The following is a 22092-nucleotide window of genomic DNA, read 5'->3' as shown; positions in this document are numbered from 1 at the left end:
TTCTAAACTCTTGGAGACCACAGGTGCCAGCCCAGATTACTATACCCAGCAAAACTATCAATCACCCAGCTGGATAAAATAAAATATTCTACAATAAAACTAAAGTTAAGCAGTATCTACCTACCACAGAAGGAAAACTTCAGTCTGAAGAGGTTAACCACATATAAGAAAACAAGGAATAAACAATCCAAGACCAGTCAGTCAAAGAAGGGGGGGGGAAAATCCCCACATCATAACAAACAAACAAACAAACAAACAAACAAACAACAGGAATCAGTAAATTAATTCTGCTCGTGGGTAACTCTTAATATCATTGGTCTTAATTCCCCAATAAAAAGACACAGACAAACTAAAGGAATGGGAAAACACGACACACCCTTCTGCTGCATCCAAGAAACACTACACCACCAAGGACGGACATCACCTTAGGGTAAAAGTGCAGAAAAAGGTATTCTAAGCAAATGGACTCAGGAAGAAAGCAGGTACAGTCATTTTACCATCTGACAAAAGAGATTTCAAACCAAAACTAATCAGAACAGATGGGCAAGGACACTAGAAAGTCAACAAAGGAAAGATCCACAAAGAGGATACTGGACTCTTAAACATTTATGCAACAAACATAAGGGCACCCAAGTTCATAAAAAAAAAAAAAAAAAAAATACAGGAGAGGTTGGGGATTTAGCTCAGTGGTAGAGCACTTGCCTAGAAAGCACAAGTCCCTGGGTTCGGTCCTCACCTCTAGAAAAACAAAACAAAACAAAACAAAAAACCAAAAACAAAAAAAAAAAAACACAGGTAAAATCACATACTGACTCTCACACAGTGATAGTGGGAGACCTCAATACCCCATTCTCAACAATAGACAGGTCATCCAGACAAAAACTAAATAGAGAAATACTGGCGTTAATGTTACAAATGAAATGGACCTAGCAGATATTTACCAAACATTTCACCCAAACACAAAAGAATATACCTTCATAGCAGGTCAGGCAACTTTCTCTAGAGTTGACCACATATGTGGAAACAAAGTAAGTCTCAAGACTTATATAACCCCTGCATCCCATCTGACTACCATAGATTAAAGCTTGGTATCAACAACAGAGAACATACAAACACATGGAAACTGAATAACTCACTACTGAGTAAAAAATGGGTCAAGATAGAAAAAAAGGAAATTAAAAACTTTAATTTTTAGAATTGAATGAAAATAAAAACACAAATTAGCTAACCCTATGGAAGTAACACAATGAAGGCAGTTCTAAGAGGTAAGTCCATAGTGTTAAATGTCTACATTTAAAAAAAAAAAAAAAAAGAAAAAAGGAAGAATCTCATATTAGCAACTTAGCAAAACACCTGAAGGCTTTAGAACAAAAAGAAGAACTAACACCCTAAAAAAGTGGACTGCAAGAAATAATTTTTTAAAAAAATTAAAGAAATAATTTAAAATTAAAAAGAAATTTAGGGCTGAAATCAACAAAACAGAAACAAACAACTTAAAAAAATAATACAAAGAGCCAATGAAACAAATAATTGATTCTTTAAGAAAAAAACCAAACCAAAACAACAACAACAAAAAACTTGGGCCAAATTATCTAAAAGATGGAGAGAGAAGATCCAGATTAATAAAAATTAGACATGAAAAAGGGGTCATCACGACAGACACTGAGGAAATCCAGAAAATCATAAAGACATACTTTAAAAACAATCTATTCTCCACCACACTGGAAAACGTAAAAGAAATGGATGAATATCCTTGATATATATGACCTGCCAAAGTTAAATTAAGATCATAGAAGCAATTTAAACAGACCCATGACCCCTAAAATAGAAGCAGTAAATAAAAGTCTCCCAATCAAAGAAGGCTCAGGCCCAGATGGATTTGGTTTAGAATTCTACCAAACCTTCAGAGAGGAATTAAGCCAAGAGTCCTCAAATTATTCCACAAGATAGAAGGTGAAGAAACATTGCTTAGTTCCTTTTTTTTTTGAGACAGGTTTTCTCTGTGTAACCCTGGCTGTCTTAGACCTTGCTTTGTAGACCAGGCTGACCTCAAACTCAGAGATCAGCCTGCCTCTGTCTTCCTGAGTGCTGGGCTGAAAGGCATGTGTCACCACACCTGGCTGCCTAATTCTTTGTAGGAAGCCACAATTACCCTGACACCCAAGCCATATAAAGACCCAACAGAGAAAGAAAATCCCTTCTGATTAGAGATGCAAAAATTGTCAATAAAGTACTTGCAAACCAGATCCAAGAATACATCAAAAAGATTATCCGCCATGATCAAGTAGGTTTCATCTCAGAGATGCAGGGATAGTTCAATATAAATAAATTAATAAATGTAATCTACCATACAAACAGACTGAAAGACAAAAACCACATAATCATCTCATTAGATGCAGAAAGGACCTTTGGACAAACTCCAACATCCCTTCATGGTAAAAGTCCTGGAACGACTAGATACAAGGGACATACCTCAACATAATAAAAGCAATTTATAGCAAGCCCACAGCCAACATCAACCTAAATAGAAACTTGAAGCATTTCCACTAAAATCAAGAACAAGACGAGGATGTCCACTCTTTCCATATCACAACTGAAGGAGATAAATAGGAAAAGAAGTCAAAGTATCTTTATTTGCAGATGATACAATTGTACAGTAAATAACCTGAAAAATTGCACCAGGAAACTACTTCAGCTGATAAAACACCTTCAGCAAAGTAGCAGGATACAAAATTGACATACAAAAATCAGTAGCCTTCTATATACAAATGATAAACAGACTGAGAAAAAAAAAATCAGGAAAACTACCTTTTACAATAGCCTTAAAAATATCTTGGGAGTAACTCTAACCAAGGAAGTGAAAGACTTGTATAATAAAAACTTTAAGGCATTGAAGAAAGAAACTGAAAGAGGATATCAAAAAAAAAAAAAAAAAAAAAAAGAAGATATCAGAAGATGGGAAGACCTCCTAGTCTCCTGAATCAGTAGGATTAATACAGTGAAAATGGCCATCCTACCAAAAGCAATCTACAGATCAACATAATACCCATCATAATTCCAACACAAATCTTTGCAGAAATTGAAAGGACAATTTTCATGTTCCTACAGACACACACACACACACACACACACACACACACACACACACACACACACTAGGATAGCTATAATAATCCTGAATGATAAGAGAACTGCTGCAGACATCACCATCCCCAATTTCAAATTGTACTACAGAGCGATAGTAATAAAAAACAGCCTGGTATTAGTATGAAAACGGACACGTTGATCAATGGAATTGAAGACCCAGACATAAGTAAGTTCACAAACCTATGGACACCTGATTTTTGTCAAAGAAGTCATAAATACACACAAGGAAAAGACAGCATCATCAACAAATGGTGCTGGTCTAACTGGATGGCTGCATGCAGAAGAATGCAAATACATCCATATCTATCACTCTGCACAAAACTCAAGTCCAAATGGTCAAGGTCCTCAACGTAAGTTCAGATACTCTGAATCTGAGAGAAGAGGAAATGGGGAGTAAGCTTGAACTCATTGACACAGAAAAAGACTTTCTGAATAGTACACTCATAGCACAGGCACCAAGATCAACAATTTATAAATGGGGCCTTATGAAACTGAGAAGCTTCTGTATGGCAAAGGACACTGTCATTTGGGCAAAGTGACAGGCCACAGAATGGGAAAAGATATTACCAATTACATATTCTAAAATTTTATTTATTTATTTTATTATTATTTATACAGCATTCTGCCTGCATGTGTCCCTGCAGGCCAGAAGAGGGTGCCAGATCTCATTATAGGTGGTTGTGAGCCACCATGTGGTTGCTGGGAATTGAACTTAGGACCTTTGGAAGAGGAGTCAATGCTCTTAACCACTGAGCCATCTCTCCAGCCCCCAATTACACATTCTAATAAAGGATTAATATTGAAAATATACTAAGAACTAAAAAAACAAAACAAAAAACAAAAACAAAAAAACCATCTGGACAAGAAAAACAAATAAGCCAATTTAAAACTGGGGTACGGAACTAAGTAAGCTAAGTACTCTCAAAGGATGAAACATAAATGGCTGAGAAACAAAGAAATAGTCAACATCCTTAGTCATTAGGGGACTGCAAAACTACTTTGAGATTTTATCTTCCACCAGTCAGAATGGCCAAGATCAAGAAAACAAATGACAGCTCATTCTGGTGAGGATATGGGGACAGGGAAACACTTATTCATTGGAAGGGGAGTGCAAACTTGTACAGCCACCATGGAAATCAGTGTGGCAGTTTCTCAGGAAGCTGGGAATAGATCTACCTTAAGATCCCCCTACTCTTGGGCACATACCCAAAGGACTCTATATCCTACTACAGAGATATGTGCTTATCCATGTTCATTGCTGTTCTGTTCCTAATTGCCAGAAACTGGGAATAGTCTAGATGCCCATTAACCAATGGATAATGAAAATGTGGTGCATTTATACAATGGAATATTATTCAGCTGTTAAAAAATATGAAATTTGTGGGTAAATGAACAGAGCTAGGAAAAAAAATCATCCTGGGTGGGGTAACCTAGACCCCAATATGGATTTTAGCTTTTAAGCACTGGATGCTACAATCCATAACCACAGAGAGTAGGTATAGAGTAAGGGACTAGTGAGGAGGGAACTATCTCCCAGTGGAATACAGGGAGGGACAACTAACACTAAGGGCCATCTGAGGGATCACAAGGAAACCTACTACTGTAGAAGTTTCCCAAGACAGATACATACATGCAAGACATATAAATGGAGTCACCAAAGAATGGGGAGGACAATGCCCCAACTAGACATATTTTGCCACCAACTGAAACTTCCAGTGCCAGGAATGGGTTACATCTAGTTGAGTTGTTGCCCAAAGCATCTCACACTATTGCCAAGACTACTGATCACTCTCCACAAACTGATGGTAAGGCCCTATTACTGAATATTATCTCATTGAACATGGAGAAATCAAGCTGGTGCCTAACTAGAGGCTTCATCCCTACTGATTAGTGTTCATGGTACTGGAAGGTTTGCCAAATGTTATCAGAGGAGAAAGGGTAACCATCAACCCAGCCACAAACCCTGAGATTTACAACAGCGGCCTGTATGTAAGATATGCTGATGCAATAGTGGCACAGCATTGTGGGAGTAACCAACTACTCTCTGATTGGTTTCAAGACCTATGCCATGACATGGAACCCATGTCTGACTTGCATGGGTGGCCCCAAACCAGAGACTGGACAGGCCACTGGCCTAAGGGAAAACCAAATACTATTGTTGTACTATACCCATAGATCAGTGCCTCACTCAGCCATCATCAGAGAAGCTTCTTCTTGTAGTAGATGAGACTTAACAGAGACCCACCACATCTAGACAAGATGGAGAGACTAAGAGATTTTGAAACACTCAGTCCTAAGTGGGATGTCTTCATCAAACCCTCCCCTCAGAGCCTAGGGAGCTATGCAGAAGAGAAGATGGGACCATTGTTAAGAGCCAATGGGGATGATGACTCCAAACATACAAAATAATGGCTCTAAGTGACTCCTCCAGACACAAAGGATTGATGCACATATGAATTAAGAGACTGTGGCAGTACGTACACTGCACTGTAATGAGGTCATGTGACAAGGACTGACTAGGACCGAGCAGTCTCGAGTGAGAGTGTGGTATAGAAAAGCTTCTCTGAGGAAGTGACACTGCTCAGATCTGAATAAGAAGGAATGCAGGATGAACCTTTTCGGGAAGAGGACAGCTAGTACACTCTCTTGAAGTAGGAACAGTGGCGGTGGTGAGAGGAGAGCTTCTGCTGGTATTAACACAGCATGCTGTGTAAGCCTATAGCAATGTCTCTACAATTCTATAAGATGATTCTTTGTTTTCTGTGTATAGAAATCCTAGAAGAACTCAGGATCCAGGAGAGCTACCTTTGCTTTGTTCTCCCATTCCTGAGGTGGAGACACCGTTCAGCAAGGATCTGTACATGCTTGTTTTTCTTTTTCTTTTTGTTTTTGTTTTTTTGAGACAGGGTTTCCCTGTGTAGCTTTGCGCCTTTCCTGGAACTCACTTGGTAGCCCAGGCTGGCCTCCAACTCCCAGAGATCCACCTGCCTCCCGAGTGCTGGGATTATAGGCGTGCACCACCACCGCCCGGCATCTGTACATGCATAAGGATAAGTTGTTGGAACTCGAATGGTTTCAGGTAAAATAAAGGTGAGTCCTAACACTAGCTTACCTTTCTTTGCTTCATCTTCCTGTGCTTCCAGGTCTGTCTGTTCACCACTCTCTTGACTGTGACTGCCAATAGCTGCCTGTTTATTCTTGGGCCCTGAGGGGCTTTGGCTAGTCCCTTCTTCAGTGCCGTCAGCAGCACAGGCTGCTTCTCCCTCCCCGTTTCCCTCAATCTCATCATCTTCTGACGGGGCCAAGAAGTGGAGTTTCAGACCGGTGAAGTTGGAGAGCAGCAAAAAGAGTGCCTCGGAGTGGAACAAGCCCATGCACTCCTTCAGTATATTGGGGAGACTGCTTTCTTCCGCTTTCTCATAGAACCTGAAAAGCAGCAATGGTGAGCTCCTCAGCCCCATGTGTAAGCTCACCCATGCAGTCAAAGCCGGTCATTAGCTTTGAACCTTTCTCCCCAAATGATGGCACAACTTAGGAGACTGGTGAGACCCTGCTAGGACCTGCTGCAGCATGTCCTGGGGAACTAAATCTTAAGGCAAGTGTCCTACTGGAGATGACTCATGCAGATGAAAGGGAGGTGCTGAATACAGATGGAACCATCTGTGATGGCAACCTCTACCTTTTGTTTGGGGGACCACGGCTATTCCATTCCACACCTCCTTTCTCCAAGGCTTCACAGACCTTTGCAAATTTCTCAGGCTGGAAAAAAAACAAATAAGTTAGCAATTCTTCCTGCAATCCCTCCCTGTTCTGGCAGGAGAAGCAGCTCTGCAGAGTATCAGCTGGCTGATTCCTAAGGGGTCCATTTCAATATTTCCTAAGTGCCATTGGCTATTCCATTAAGTGTTTGTAAATTTATTATTAAAGAATTTTTAAGCAAAGTGATGGTGGCACACATCTTTAATCCCAGCACTGGGGAGGCAAAGGCTGGTAGATCTCTGTGAGTTCGAGGCCAGCCTGGTCTATAAAGCGAGTTTCAGGTTCCAAGACAGCCAGGGCTGTTCCACAGAGAAACCCTGTCTCAAAAAAAAAGGAAAAGAACTTTTGGATGTATGTGTGTGATGTATGTGAGTGTATGCACATGAATGCACGCACCAAGCACATGTGTGTGGAGACTAGAGAAGGACCTCTTTCAGACAGGGTCCCTCACTGAACCTGGAGCATGTGGTTCCCTGGCCCTCTCCCTACTAGGTTGGTAGTCAGCAATTCCAGTCTCTTGTCTCTGGCCCCAGAAAATAAACAAACACATGAACACATGGGCGCTAGAAATCTAAGCTCAGATCCTCACACTTGTAAAACAAATGGTCTTACTCACTGAACCATTTTCAAGCTAAAGCTGGGCATTCATAAGTAAGACTAAGCCTCCGTACGTGATTTGTTTGGGAGCTGGGTGGTGGGCCCTCCAAAAAGAGTAATAAAACAAACAACAACAGAAGAGACACATAAACATCTGAGCTAGGAATGAAAACACTCTTGATCAGTTTTAGCAAGATGACATGTCAATAACACATATAAAACAGATTATGGTGGCCTACCTTAAGAAACTCCTTCAGGAGAACTTCAGACCTTTCCTCAAATTCTTCTTGAATTTGCATTTGATAATCCATCTCCAGATAAACAGGGTTGATCCACTCATACAAAATCTCATGCTTACAAAAAAGCAGCAGATACATGAGATCCATTAATATCTCTAGCTTGTCATTCCACAGTCTTCACTTTTTATGTTCCTCCTATCAAGCCCAAAGTACTAGAAAACTCTGAGAAAACATCATCAAAATTTATCTAAGAAAAATGGAAGTTCAAAGTCCAGTTTCAGCATTGAGAAGCTCTAACTGTAAGATCAGAAAAACAGGTTGGGTATCAAGTTCATTGGTAGAACACTGTTAGCATATGCAAGCCCCGGTTTAATCTCTAGTACTGTAGAATACATGTCAGCTCGCTCGGTCCTCACAAGAGTAAAATCAGAAAAACAACTAATACATACTAGTACACACGATAGGAATCCCAGTAATTTACGCTTACGTCTTGTGGGATGTGAGGGTGTCGAGGAATTGGGGGCTCAAAGTAGGTGGGAGGCCTGGCTAACGAAGGACCATGAAACCAGCCACTTATAGATAAACGTGATGTTTCTTCAGACAGAACTTCAGACACCTACAAGAGCAAGACCAGGCGTACATCAGCTTAAAGGTGACGAGTGAGGACACTAGCTAAGACACACTAACTTGAGACTCCGTCAAGCTAGGCGTGAAAACAACCTTGTGAGACAGTCCAGCAGGAGGGGGACATACTTAGACAGTGGGTGACAGAAACAAGATCTCGGTCCTTAGTGCACTATAGACTTGTCTTACAATATTTACCTGGTGGGGGTCGGGGATTTAGCTCAGTGGTAGCGTACTCACCTAGCAAGCAAGGCCCTGGGTTCGATCCTCAGCTCAAAAAAACCCCTAATATTTACCTGGTGGAAGGACACTGGAGATACTTCAAAGAAAACGAGTTTGTTCCACGAAGGGGTAAGAGACTTGACAATCTGCTTTGGCTGAAAGTGTTCTGCACCAGGAGAGAATGGGTTCATTAGCATTGCCACTTGCAGGCCGCCTCATCCAGCTCCTGGCGTTCTCAAATACCCCCTTCTGCCTATGTGACTCAAACTTGCTAGTCTCTAGGTGACATGCTTCCACCACATCATCCAGCTGTTACTGATGAGAGCTGGATTAGCTTCCCATTTTCCTAGAGTCATCCTGTGGTGAGTCACTCAAACAACCCGAGGCCTTGTCAGACAGGCTGCTGTTGGCGGACTCACAGGCACAGGTAGCTTGGTATGCTTTTTGCCCTTCCATGGTCAGTACACACAACAAGATCTACTTCTCATCTTAATCAGCTTTGTCTCTGGAACAAGTATTTGAAATATAATTTCAAGAGGTGGTTGTTAGGATTAGCATTAATTCTACTTGTGGTAGTCACTGTGCCAAATACATGGTTTCTTTTTTCTTTGGTTTTTTTTTTTTTTTTGAGATAGGGTTTCTCTGTGTAACAGCTCTGACTGTCCTGAACTCGTTTTGTAGATCAGGCTGGCCTCGAACTCACAGGGATCCACCCGCCTCTGTCTCCCAAGTGCTGGGTGGGATTAAAGGCATGCACCACTACCACCCAGCTAAATACATGGTTTCTATCTCCTTTGACACATTATATGTCAGAATGGTGATCCTGAGGCTACTGGTTGGAATTCAGGAGGGGCTACTGATGGTGTTAAATGTGCATTTTAGGGGTTGGAGATTTAGCTCAGTGGTAGAGTGCTTGCCTAGCAAGCACAAGGCCCTGAGTTCGATCCTCAGCTCCACAAAACAAAAAACCAAAAACAACCCCCCCCAAAAAAAACAACCATGCATTTTACCATCAGTGTCGTAAAGGTCCAGGGTGCCCCCCAAGCTCCTGTCCCAGGAAGGAACCAGGTACAGAATGAAGGCGATCCTGCGCCCCTCCAGCTCATCGTCATGGCAGAGCAGAGCATCTATAATCATTTAAAGCATAGTTTAGATCACTGTACACGGAGTAGCTGCTATCTGCTTCCAATCAGTCCCCCTGACATTCATCTGTAATGTCAACTCCAGCTTTAACTGTCGCTTTAGATGACACTTCTCATTTGTAAACGAAGCAATAAAACCCATGCAATATAGAAAGCTTTAAACAGTGAATACAGATAGAGCTACAATATAGTTACTAACACTATTTTTCTACATATTTTTGTTATATTTTTCCCTCATATGTGTATTCACTTAAAGAAATCATATGCTATAGTGGTGGGTTGTAGGCTGACTTCTTTAAAATTACAAATCGAGTATTTTTCCGTATCAATATACACCCTAGACATCACTTTTAAAGGCTGCACAATTAGTGTACTATACAGACTGTAAATTTACTTTTTCTTTAATTGAATTTCTAAATTAAATTGTTTGTATTTCTTGGCTGTCCCAAAGAATGCCTTAATGAATCTTACTGTTCATGGGTACACGGATCCTTTTGTTCTTTAAATTTTTTTTAACATTTATTTATTGTGTGTGTTGGTGGCAGGAGAGGGACACATGGGCAAGAGGACAACTTGCAAAGTTGGTCCTCTCCCACTGTGTGGGTCCCAGGAATCAAGCTCAGGTTGTCAGGTTTGGAGACGAGTACCTTTAACCCACTGAACCAAGCCATCTTGCTGGCCCGACTCTTGTTTGCTCTTGTTCTCACGAACTGCCTAGGCGAATTCTCTAAAGCCATTTGTGGGGTTGAGCAAGGTAGGCATCTATGCAGGATGGGACAGGGCAAAAGGCTACACTGAACTGCGACCGTTCATACATGAATGGTCCAATATGTAAATATGTTGAAGATAACGGGCCTAAGTGCTGCAGAATTGAAGAAAGTTTACAGTTAAGGAAAAGAAATCTAGAATAAACCCTGTACTATTCAATTAGTACCGGAGAAAGCAATATGAATTCAGTTTCCTATATCTACAGCTATGTAGGTATAGAAATGCATAAATGTTATGTGTATATGTTTGTGTGGCTATGTAGCGGTACATATTATAGCATTTTCACTGAAAGGGTCTAGGTGACAGCCTACCGACACAGACTGAGTCCAGGCCTTGACTTTCAAGTATCATTCTTCACTAAAGGAACCAGGATGAGGGCAGGCACTATAGGTCATTCTAGACTTGGCATGGGAAAGAGGGAGCGAGCCTTGGAAATCCTGCTTTGCAGAAATTCGGAAATAAAGAATGATAAGAACACAGCAAGAAGGCTCCAGATCAGCTCTAGGGTATTCTCCTCGACCAAATCAAAGACAATATAAGCCTCGATGTAATAACAGCAATTGCAATAGCTCACTGTATAAACAGTGATCTATAAATCCATACTGATACATATAAGTAAACTGATGAATAAACAGTGGGGAGAAGTTTTCAATACAGTGGAATGACAACTAAGGAAAGCAGAAGAAATGACTACTAGAAAATCATCATTTGGCACCTGACATTGCAGTAATTTAGCTATGAAAATTACCTGTGAAAATAGCTGAACCAAAGTTTGGTGAGAAACATGATAATTACATAATCTTAAAGCAGCATGTGAAAATTCCTGGTTTGACTCCTACAAATCCTTACAGTCAGGTTTGGTAGCAAAGTCTTACAATCCTAGCTACTGCAGAAACCAAGCAAGAGAATCAAGGTTAAGGCCAATCTGGGCTACAAGGTGGGTTCAAAGGCAACCTAGGCAACTTAGATGCCAACCCAAACAAACGAACAAACAAACAAGAAAATAGAAGTAAGGAGAAAAGGCTTGAGGATACAGCTCGGAGGTAGTGTTTGCCTAGCAAGGTGAGGCCCTAGGTTCAATCCAGCAGCAAAACCAACAGCAGAGGATCTGCACAACCTGCACACTGACAGGAGAAGCAAAGCAGTGGGCACGTCTGACACTAGTGCCACGGAAGTCATCCAAGGCAACATCACTAATACTGCGAGAGTCTCTTTAAACCATCTAGCAGGACTCAGAGAAGAGAAAGCTCAGCATTAGCTACTCTTCCAAATGCATGTCTTAAGGAGAATCACCCAATCACAAGGAAACACCAGAGAAGCCCAGACTGAAGGAGCTGTTAAAGCAAACTGTCTCTAAGTCTCCCAAAGCATCAAGGCCCTGGAAGTCCAGGAGAGACCAAGAGGCTATTTGAGACTAAAGGAGGCTCAGTGGACAGAACAAGTGAATGTAGTGTGCCATCCTCAATGAGACCCTTTGGCATCAAGGACCAATAGTGACAGATAAGCGAGGCCTACGAATTATATGGGAACAGCACAGGCCTGTCAATTTTCTCACTCTGAAAGCCCACTACTGTCGTGGAGGAAGAATGACTGAAATGTTCAGGCCTATGGTATCCCAGAACTGCAACTGTCTTTCAAATAAACAGGAAAACAAGTTATTTGTGCTCTGCCTGCTGAAGTTAAATTATTTCAAATTAAAAAAAGAAAAAGAAAAACTGGATGTAGTAGCTCACACCTGTAATCCCAGCACTCAAGAGGATGGGCAGATGATCTCTGTGAGACTGAGACTAGCCAGAGTGAGATCTTGTCTCAAAGAAAATAAAGTAATAAAAAGAAAAAGTAATGAAGATACACAATAGTTTTTCATATGTATTGCTAAGTTTATCTCCAAAACATTTTACCAATTTATACTTCCCCAAGACTATCCATGATAGCAAACCTGTATTGAAATTTAGTAAAACAAAGGCAAGCAACGTTTCCTTCTAAAAAGGCACACATATTCTAGTGGACATTTGTGCATCTGAGGGGAAGTGGAGGGCAACAGACACCTCTGAAGAGGCAAGGCTGGTGACAGGGACCATTACTAGTTACATGGCCCATTCCCTATATTCACTCACTAAATTCAAAATAAAGAGAAGGAAACTCAGCATTAAGGACACTTTAGAAATATAGGAGAGATTTATAGCATTACCTGTGGAGTTTTACAATACTGTATGCAAGTTGGTATGAGAGTTTTTCTGAAAATATGATCAATAGCTGTCATATAACCAAAGAGAAGCACTGCTTTAGCCTTTGTGATATGATATGATGGCTATTTCTGCACAGAAGCTGAGTCCTTACTAGGAAGACCCTGATGCTACCTTTCCATCATTGTGGAGTTAAAGCCTTGAAATCTTTAGACAGCAGGGCTTTATCCTCCTTACCAGTGAACTCGTATTTAGCACAGGACATGTCAATAGTTGGTTCTAGGTCAATGCTGGAAACCTTAGAAAGCCAGTCCCGAAAATCTTCAAACATAAGTTTCCTAGAAGTATGAACAAAAGACAACTTGTTACACCACAGCATAGGCTCAATGTGGAGCCACGCCATTCCTATGCCCTCTAAAGCTTGCATTTTATTCAGGAGACCATTCTCAAATTTTATTCACGAGACCCTGAGAGACTGAGAGATGCTCTGGTTTAAATTTGCATGGTGTCAAGTTCCCAGGGAAATCATGGAACTCTCCAGCTACCACAGCGTGCTTGCTCTAAGTCTCGTCATTTGGTTCCCTAGCAGTTTGCCTGTGGTATGGCCTCCCACACCAGCACTCTGGTTTGTTGTCCGTCACTACACCACTGTTCCATTGTAAGTCACCCAGTTTCACACAGGCTTTTCAGTAGTAAATGCGAAAACCCAATTGCTTTTTTTTTTTTTAACACATTTTGCTTCTGACACCAAATACGTGGGTTTTCCCCTGTTAACTACCTAAGTTTGGAAACAATCAGGACACCTTAAAACTCAGTTCAAGCTGGGCGGTGGTGGTGCACGCCTTTGATCCCAGCACTCGGGAGGCAGAGCCAGGTGGATCCCTGTGAGTTTGAAGCCAGCCTGGGCTACAGAGTGAGATCCAGGACAGGCTCCAAAGCTACACTGAGAAACCCTGTCTCGAAAAACAAAACAAAACAAACAAGCAAACAAACAAACAACAACAACAACAACAACAAAACTCAGTTCAATTCTTATACTATCTACAGGATTAAGGGCTCAGTCTCACAGGACTGGCTGCCTTCAGACCCAATTAGAGGACCAGCTCATGAGTTGTGCTGATCTGGTATAAACAGGAGGTCCCTACAACACCCTCCTCAAGTTGGATCATTTTTGAGGTAATTTTTTACTTCACCCACATTAGGAAGCTCAGAACTATCTGTAACTCCAGTTCCAGGGATCCAATGTCCTCTGGTCTCCAGGGGCATCTACATACATATGAACTCAACTAAGGCATACACACACACACAAACAATATATATATTTTTTAATGACTCAACTCAGGAACAGCCAAATACAAAAGATTCACAGCATAAAGCCCTAGGGAGAGAAACAGAACCTCTCTCTCATCTCCTTGGCACCTCAGGAACTTAGGGATGCTTTGCTGCACAGGCATGGTTGACTTAACAAACCACTGGCCACTGGGGATGCATCCAGCCAACTGTAAGCCCTTCTTCTCTTTGAAACAAGATCCTACTTTATAGCCCAGGCTTGGCCTACAACGTACTATGTAGCTCAGGCTAGACTCAAATTTGCAGCAATCCTCCTACCTGACCTGACCACCCTCCTTGTTTTTTCTGGAGGATGGAATGATTAGAGCTGAGAGCTGAAACCCTCTTGGTTATCTTCTTGGCAACCTTTAGGAGTTCTCCATTACCAGAAGCTCAGGTGTAGTAGAAAGGTTTTTTCCCTAACAAAAGATTCTCCATTCACCTTTATTAATCTCAACACTTGAATTCTTGAACACTTGAAATCTTAGGAACTTGCTGCCAGGAATAGGGACTAAGATCAATTAAGTATTTCCTGTTATAAATCTCAGTATCATAAACATAATACTAATGCAGTGATGCGCCCTTGAAATTAGGATTTTTTTTTTTTTTTTTAGAACTCACTCTGTAGCCCAGGCTGGCCTTGAACTCACAGAGATCAGCCTGCCTCTACCTCCCAAGTGCTGGGATTAAAGGTGTGCAACTACCAATTCAGCCTGGCTGAAATTATGATTTTTTTGAACTGTCTTTTTTCTAAATCCAGCTTTGGTTAAATCTACATATGCATCTTTCCTGGCTTTTTATTGTCTCCTTTCTAAAAATGTAACAGTGCCATGGGGAGGGCAGAATCCAACTGAGATTAGCTCTTTCCACTTTTGGGATAGAAGTGTAAATAAACTCATTTTCCCATCTGATGTATTTTACGCCACTTTTTTCTTCACACAGACAAGAATTTGGGTCAGGAGTCAGCTTGTTAGTGCTAGTGGCTCCAGGAGCACTAGTACTGCTATTTGATAACACGGGTGAGCAGCTGCAGGAGATCACACAATGACCTTCCTAAAACTTGAATGTATGTGTGTGTGTGTGAGTACACACACCGTGGCACACGTGAAGGTAAGAGAACAACGTGTGGAAATCAGTTCTCTTCTTCTACCACGTGTGTACTGGGAGTTGCACTCAGGCCATCACTCTCAGTGGCAAGCACCTTTACCAGCTGAGCCTACTCACTAGCCGACAAAATGACTTTGAATTGTAGTAACTACAAATACTAAATTAATCACACAACAATCCACAAAACATCCACAGATGTTCTGATGCCAGCAGGGTGTAAATAAGAAAAGATAATGAACATTTCCATTCTAAAATAAGCTGGCCCTCTGGCCCTTTGTATAGAAGTTTCTTTAATACAAGTTATAACTAGTTCAGCCAATCAACCCTGAAATAATTAATGTTAACTTTGATAATTATAAACTTTTAGCTGAACATGTGGTACATAAATGTAATCCCAGTTCTGAAAAGGGTAAGACAAGAAAGTTGTTTAAGTGCTGGGCCAGCCACAGGTACATACTAAAATTTCATCTGAAAACAATAAGAACAACAAAAACAAATACAGTAACAGCCAAAAACAAAAACAAAACAAAAAAAAAACTAAAACCAAACCCCAATCCAAATGTTTAAAAGTCTTATATTTGATCAAATTATATACATGAAGATATAGTACTTTTGGCTCATTCAAATGCACAGAACAGAAATTCATATAAAATGCAACTGTGCTGTCAGTAACTACTCTTGGAAAATCTGTAAGATCCCACTACCATTTTCTTACAACGTATACTCCTCAAACCAGACCATCCCATAAGACTGTGCTTGGCTGGGACAACCCCAGAAGTGTTCTGTAATCTCTAAAGGCACAGCTTCTAATGATGCATAATGCGTCAAGACAGCCAGCTGCTACACGGGTCCCCAGACAATGGTAGGGTGTAAGGGTGGGGTAAATATCTCTGAAAAATCAACTGCTGTCATCAACCCCCAAAACGAATGCTACAGAAAGCCCCTTTCTACCCACACTGTGAAGTAACACACGACAGGGACAGGCTTCTCTCATCTTTGGCATCTTTAATTTTATTTGTGAGAACATCCAGAACACACATAGCAAATAAAAAGACCATTTTCTGTAACAGTCAAGCAAGTCCAGCTCTCCTATTATTTAGTTGTGACTCTTTGAGTATGGGATAATGCTCAGTCATGGATGACGGGTGTTTTGGACTAATGAGATCAAACGTCTTTAAGAGGAAAGTCTAAATTAGTATGAAATATGAGTTATAGTTAACACATAAGCAGAACTTCTAGATAGAAAGAAATAACCTGTACAAGCTACTATCGTATAAGGGACTGTCTCAGAGAAAAAATAACTCTTTGCAGATAGATGAAAAGCAGCTACTATATAGCATGTTCTCATTATTGAAAAAATCTTAAAGAAGTAAAAAGAAATGTTTTTAAAAAACTCTAATTATATTAGTCTACTTGAAGTCTTTAAGTTTGTACATAAACATACAGTTTATATCTGTAGTACATTCTTTCCTTTTGAAAACAGTGATTCTAATGATCTAAGATGCCTTGGTTTATAATAACCATCCTCTAATACATCCCTAAGGGGAGGAAATATTGCTAATTAAACTAGAACAAAATAGCAAATAGAGGACACTAGATTTTAGAGTTTTTTTAAAAAAGTATCATTGAATTGACAAAATAAAGTGTGACTATCTTGTTTATTAAAATCCACACACAGGGGTTGGGGATTTAGCTCAGTGGTAGAGTGCTTGCCTAGCAAGCGCAAGGACCTGGGTTCGGTCCTCAGATCCAGAAAAAACAAACAAACAAACAAACAAACAAACAAACAAACAAATCCACACACATATTCATGGTTGTATAGTTTCTTGTATGGAATCTTTTAAAAAAAGATTTATTTATTTATTATGTATACACTTTTCTGCCTGCATGTATACCAGCAGGCCAGAAGAGGGTACCAGACCTCATTACCTATGGTTGTGAGCCATTATGTGGGTGCTGGGAAGTGAACCTGGTCCTCTGGAAAAGCAGCCAATGCTCTTAACTGCTGAGCCATCTCTCCAGCCCCTGTACTTCTTTGTTTTGTCACCATCAATTCTTAGAACTACTTTATAAAATGTGCATACTTGCAGGTCTGGAGAGATGGCTCTGGTTAAGAGCACCAGCTGCTTTTTGCAGAGAACCTGGGTTCAGTTCCCAGAACCCACATGGCAGCACACAACCATCTGTAACTCCAGTTCCTGGGGTTCCAACATCTTCTGATGTCCATGGGTACTGCCCACATATGGGGTATATGCATACATGCAGGCGAAACACCCATAAGCACAAAACGTTGTAAATGCAGACTTCCAAAGGACTGCACAAGTGGGAGAACGCATCTGACTTGTCAACACTGCAGTTTTAACCCTCAGAGCTCCCTAGCTTCATAAGCAGAAAATGCTGTCTCTGTTGTTACTTGGTTTTCTTCATAACCAACAAACCCAAACACTTTATTATTAAGATTTGAAGCCAGGCATGGTGACTCATGTTTGTAATCCCAGCAGTTGGTAATCTGACGCAGGAGGACTACTGTGACTTTCATGCCAACCTGAGCTACATACATAGTAAGTCTTGGGCCTGCCTGAGACCCTGCCCACAAGGAAGGGAAGGAAGGGAGGGAAGGAGGAAGGAGGAAAGGAAGAAAAGAAGGGTGGTCAAGCAAACAATCCAAGGCTTGGGCTTGTATCTTAGCTCTCAATTTTTATTGGGTTGTCTTAAAGAAGTTATTTAGTTTCTTAGGGTTTGTTTCTTCCTTTACCAAAGGCAATAATGCCAACAGAGACTGTATGAACTAACATTTAAAACACTCAGTAAAGTAGCCTGGTGTGGTGGTGCACATTTTTAATCCCAGCGCTCAGGAGGCAGAGGCAGGCAGATCTCTGAGTTCCAGGACAGCCAAGGTTGTTACACAAAGAAACCCCATCTCAAAAAACAAAATGAAGTGTGACTATCTTGTTTATTAAAATTCACACACAGAACAAAAAGCACCCAGTGCTCTGCCTAACATATATTTGGCACCCCACAATGTAATTACTTGCTTACCTTAAAGCTGAGATGTGAGGCTCTTTTCTCTTCTTCAAATCATCAGACTTGATCATAAAGAAAAAAAAAAATTCCTTGTTACAGTATATTGGATGCAAAGAAGAACAGTGAGGAGTCTGATATAGAACATTGTGGCTGAGCCTAGACTGAAAACTACCAGGTCTCATATACGACCCCTTCATCTTACAGTTATGATGTGGGCAAGTGACTTAGTGTCTCTGTACCATTCATTCAGCAAACACTGAAGACATTATTACAGAGAAGTTGACATGTGTTGAAGGATCATACAGTAAACATAAAATGTAATTTATTAGCATAAAGGTGGCAAGTGCATAGGAAAAGGCAACAGAGAGAGGAACGGGTTGTGCTGGGAGTAGGAAGGGTCTGCCGTGACAAGTAGGTGAGCCAGGTAGACGACTGCTATGAGGAAAAGCACAATTGACCCAAACACTGGAGAGACGCAGTGGCTGGGGGAAGCACCAGTGGGCAGCAGCAGGTGAGGGTCAAAGGCCTAACGGAAGGCACTGTGTTGGCCTGGAGCCAATCTGTGTACATTGGCTTTACTCAAGGAAATGAAGAGTCATTAAGTTATTGAGCAAAGGAGGAATGTGAGGTGACAGCTTGAGAGAAAACTCCCCACAATATAGAATCTAGTATTTTCTTCACTTGAAAAATATATAGTTCCATGGGTTTCACACATTCCCCATGCAGCCAATCATGCTACATCAGTCCAGAATTTAATACTACAAAATGAAATCTTGTATCTATTAGGCAGTTGGGCTCCATCTTTTCTACTACTGGCTCCTAACAAACACCACCCTGTTTCTTGTTTCTATGGGCCACCTGCCTATTCTGGACATTAAAAAAAAAAAAATCATATAATACACAGCATTTTGAGTCTGGCTTATTTTAAAATTTTATATTTATTATAAGTAGTAGGTGTATATGTGTATTAGTGTGTGTAAAAATGTAGGTATGGCTGTGCCATGGTGCACATGTGGAGGTCAGAGGTCAACATCAGGGTTCACTTCTCTCCTCCCACCTTGTTGAGAAAAGGTCTCTGTTTCTACTGTACTGCATACTTCAGGCTAACTGGCCCACAAGCTTCTTGTCTCCACCTCCCATCTCACCAGAGGAGGCTAGACTACAGATGCTTGCCACCATATCTCACTTTTTTATGTGGGTTCTGAACAGAGCGGCAAGTGCTCTCACCTGCTGAACCATCTCAGTGTTCCCAGAGTCTTACTGGCTTCTATTAGTTAGCAAAACATTTCTAAGGTTCATCCATGTTGCAGCTCTGACTTAAATTTTTATGATTAAATAATACTCCACTAGATGGGCATACTACATTTTGTTTACCCATTAATCAGTGGGCTAGATGTCTGGCTGCTCCTATAAACACGGCTTCTATGAACATCTATGAGCAAGTTTTTATGTGAACATGTATGAAAAGAACAAACTGGTGACAGTTATATAAGTGGGTGAAGGTAGGAGACTGGTTAATACCTCAAATGATAATCATGGTGAGAGAGACAGCTCGGAGGGTGAATGCTGTTGATGGTGGAAGTGTAGGTGTTGGGATGCAGTGAAGAAAGTGTCCTCAGTGGATGGGACATGAGGAGTGAACAAGGACTTAAGAATGACTCATTTTGATCTGAGGTCAAGAGGAACAACAGAATTAGAGGGAGGAGATTAGGAGTTTAGTGTTGGTTTTAAACCTGTGACTCCTAGACATCCAAGGAGACAGAAAGCCATGAGATTCCATGGAAATCTGTGCTCAGTCTTAATTAAGGGATCAAATTATTCAGAATCCAGTATTCTGGCATTAAGAAGGACTCACCAGGAAGTTGGTTACATGGACTGGTGAGATGGCTAAGTATGTAAAAGTGCTTGTGTGCAAACACAGTGACCAGAGTTTGATACTTAGAACCTACATAAAGATGGAAGGAGAGGACCAGTTCCACAACGTTGTCCTGTGACTGCCCCTCCCACCTTGCCCTCCTAATAATATTAATTAAAATTAAAATAAAAACAAATGTTGGTTATAAGGGGAAGACTTAGCAAAGGAAATTAAGAGCATATGTGTGGTAGTTAAATGAGAATGGTTGACACTGGCTCATATATATAAATGCAGTTCCCAATTGGTGGACTACTGGGAAGAGATGTGGCCCTGGGAATGGGCTTTGAGGTTCAAAAGCTCACACCATATCTGTTGTGGATGAGATTTGAGTTATCAGCTACTGATCTAGTATTATGCCTGCCTGCCAGCTGCCATGCTCCCCACTATGATGGTCATGGACTCCAACCCTCCGAACCTGTAAGCCCCCAATAAATGCTTTCTTCTATAAGTTGCCGCCTTGGTCATGGTGTCTTTTTACAGCAATAGAAAAGTTACTAACACAGCATGATATCCTAAAAGGAAAGTGAAAATATGTCTCTAGGAAGGAGGCATGCAAATGCTTTTTTTTTTTTTTTGCAAATGCTTCTAAAAGATCAAGGATTATCTCTGCCTTTGTAGCATAGTAGGTATTGTGTTGGTCTCATAAAAAGTCAAAGAATAGTCAGGTGGTGGTGGTGGTGGTGGTGGTGGTGGTGGTGGTGGTGGTGGTGGTGCACACCTTTAATCCCAGCACTCAGGAGGCAGAGGCAGGCGGGTGGAGTTCTCTGTGAGTTCAAGGCTAGCCTGGTCTACAGAGTGAGATCCAGGACAGGCTCCAAAACTACAAACGAACTCTATCTCACCCCCTACCCCCCAAAACCCAAAAACCAAACCCAAAGTCAAAGAATGCCAAGTGAAGGCTATATTTACTAATGTGGAGGCTGAGCGTGACCTTGGCAGGCCCAGTGGTACGGGAGTGCTCAAGTGTGCTGACAAGAGGGAGAAAGGAAAGGAAGTGAAGCAGTGTGGACAGCCCTTAAAGGGACTGTGCTAGCAGAGGTGATGTCACAGCCCGGGAATCCAGCATGCAGGAGGAGTGCCAGTTTGAGGGCAGCGTACGCTATGTCTAGGGACCTAGCCTCAAAAAAATCAGTCAGTGTCGGCCAGGCCTTTAATCCCAGTACTTGCCTTTAATCCTAGTACTTGGGAGTCAGAGGCAGGTGGATCTCTTGTGTGTTCGAGGCCAGCCTGGTCTACAGATCAAGTTCCAGGACAGGTTCCAAAGCTACACAGAGAAACCCTGTCTCAAAAAAACAAAAACCAACAAAACAAAAGAAACAACAACCCCCCCCCCCCCACCCCCGCAGAAAAAAACAAAAAAAAACCCATACAAAATCAAACTAAACCAAAAACAAGCAAGCAAACAAATAAAAACAAGATGGAAGCTAAAGGGGAAAATTAGATCAAGATCTTTTAAATTTTCATTTAATTGAAAATATATATTTTTGTTTTTTGTTTTTCGAGACAGGATTTCTCTGTGTAGCTTTGTGCCTTTCCTGGAACTCACTTGGTAGCCCAGGCTGGCCTCGAACTCACAGAAATCCACCTGGCTCTGCCTCCCAAGTGCTGTGATTAAAGGCATGCGCCACCACCGCCTGGCTTTAAATGAAAATATTTTAATGAAAAAAAAAAAAACAAAACAAAACAAAACACTCCGTCACAGGACTCTGATGAGGACTTAATAACCAAAATGCTTGGACTGTCATAAAGTACATACTAGTAATGCTTAAAAAATATAGCCAGGCAGTGGTGGCTCACACCTTTAATCCCAGCATTGGGGAGGCAGAGGCAGGCACATCGCTATGAGTTCAAATCCAGCCTGGTCTACAGAGGGATTTCCAGGAGAGCTGGATCTACACGGAGAAAGCCTGTCTCGAAAAACAAAATAAACAACAAATACAATATATATATATATATATATATATATATATATATATATATATATATATATATATAAACAAATCCTAATGTCAGAGATCCAATTATCTGTTAAA

General features: G+C 41.1%; 1 protein-coding gene across 1 annotated transcript in view; it reads right to left on the bottom strand.

The window, feature by feature from the left end:
• The window catches only part of Ogfod1 (2-oxoglutarate and iron dependent oxygenase domain containing 1), a 29926-nt gene that overhangs the window by 3670 nt on the left and 4164 nt on the right, over nucleotides 1-22092 (bottom strand). Inside the window, exons 3-10 of the mRNA XM_036189164.1 lie at nucleotides 18160-18206; nucleotides 12922-13022; nucleotides 9599-9715; nucleotides 8663-8754; nucleotides 8230-8358; nucleotides 7743-7856; nucleotides 6827-6906; nucleotides 6260-6573 (exon numbers count right to left, since the gene is read on the bottom strand). Of these exons, the coding sequence (XP_036045057.1) occupies nucleotides 6260-6573; nucleotides 6827-6906; nucleotides 7743-7856; nucleotides 8230-8358; nucleotides 8663-8754; nucleotides 9599-9715; nucleotides 12922-13022; nucleotides 18160-18206 (994 nt within the window). The remainder of the gene's footprint in view (nucleotides 1-6259; nucleotides 6574-6826; nucleotides 6907-7742; nucleotides 7857-8229; nucleotides 8359-8662; nucleotides 8755-9598; nucleotides 9716-12921; nucleotides 13023-18159; nucleotides 18207-22092) is intronic.

This window comes from Onychomys torridus, chromosome 5, assembly GCF_903995425.1.
Source record: "Onychomys torridus chromosome 5, mOncTor1.1, whole genome shotgun sequence".
Classification (NCBI taxonomy): domain Eukaryota; kingdom Metazoa; phylum Chordata; class Mammalia; order Rodentia; family Cricetidae; genus Onychomys; species Onychomys torridus.
This window is presented reverse-complemented; position numbering and strand designations above follow the sequence as displayed.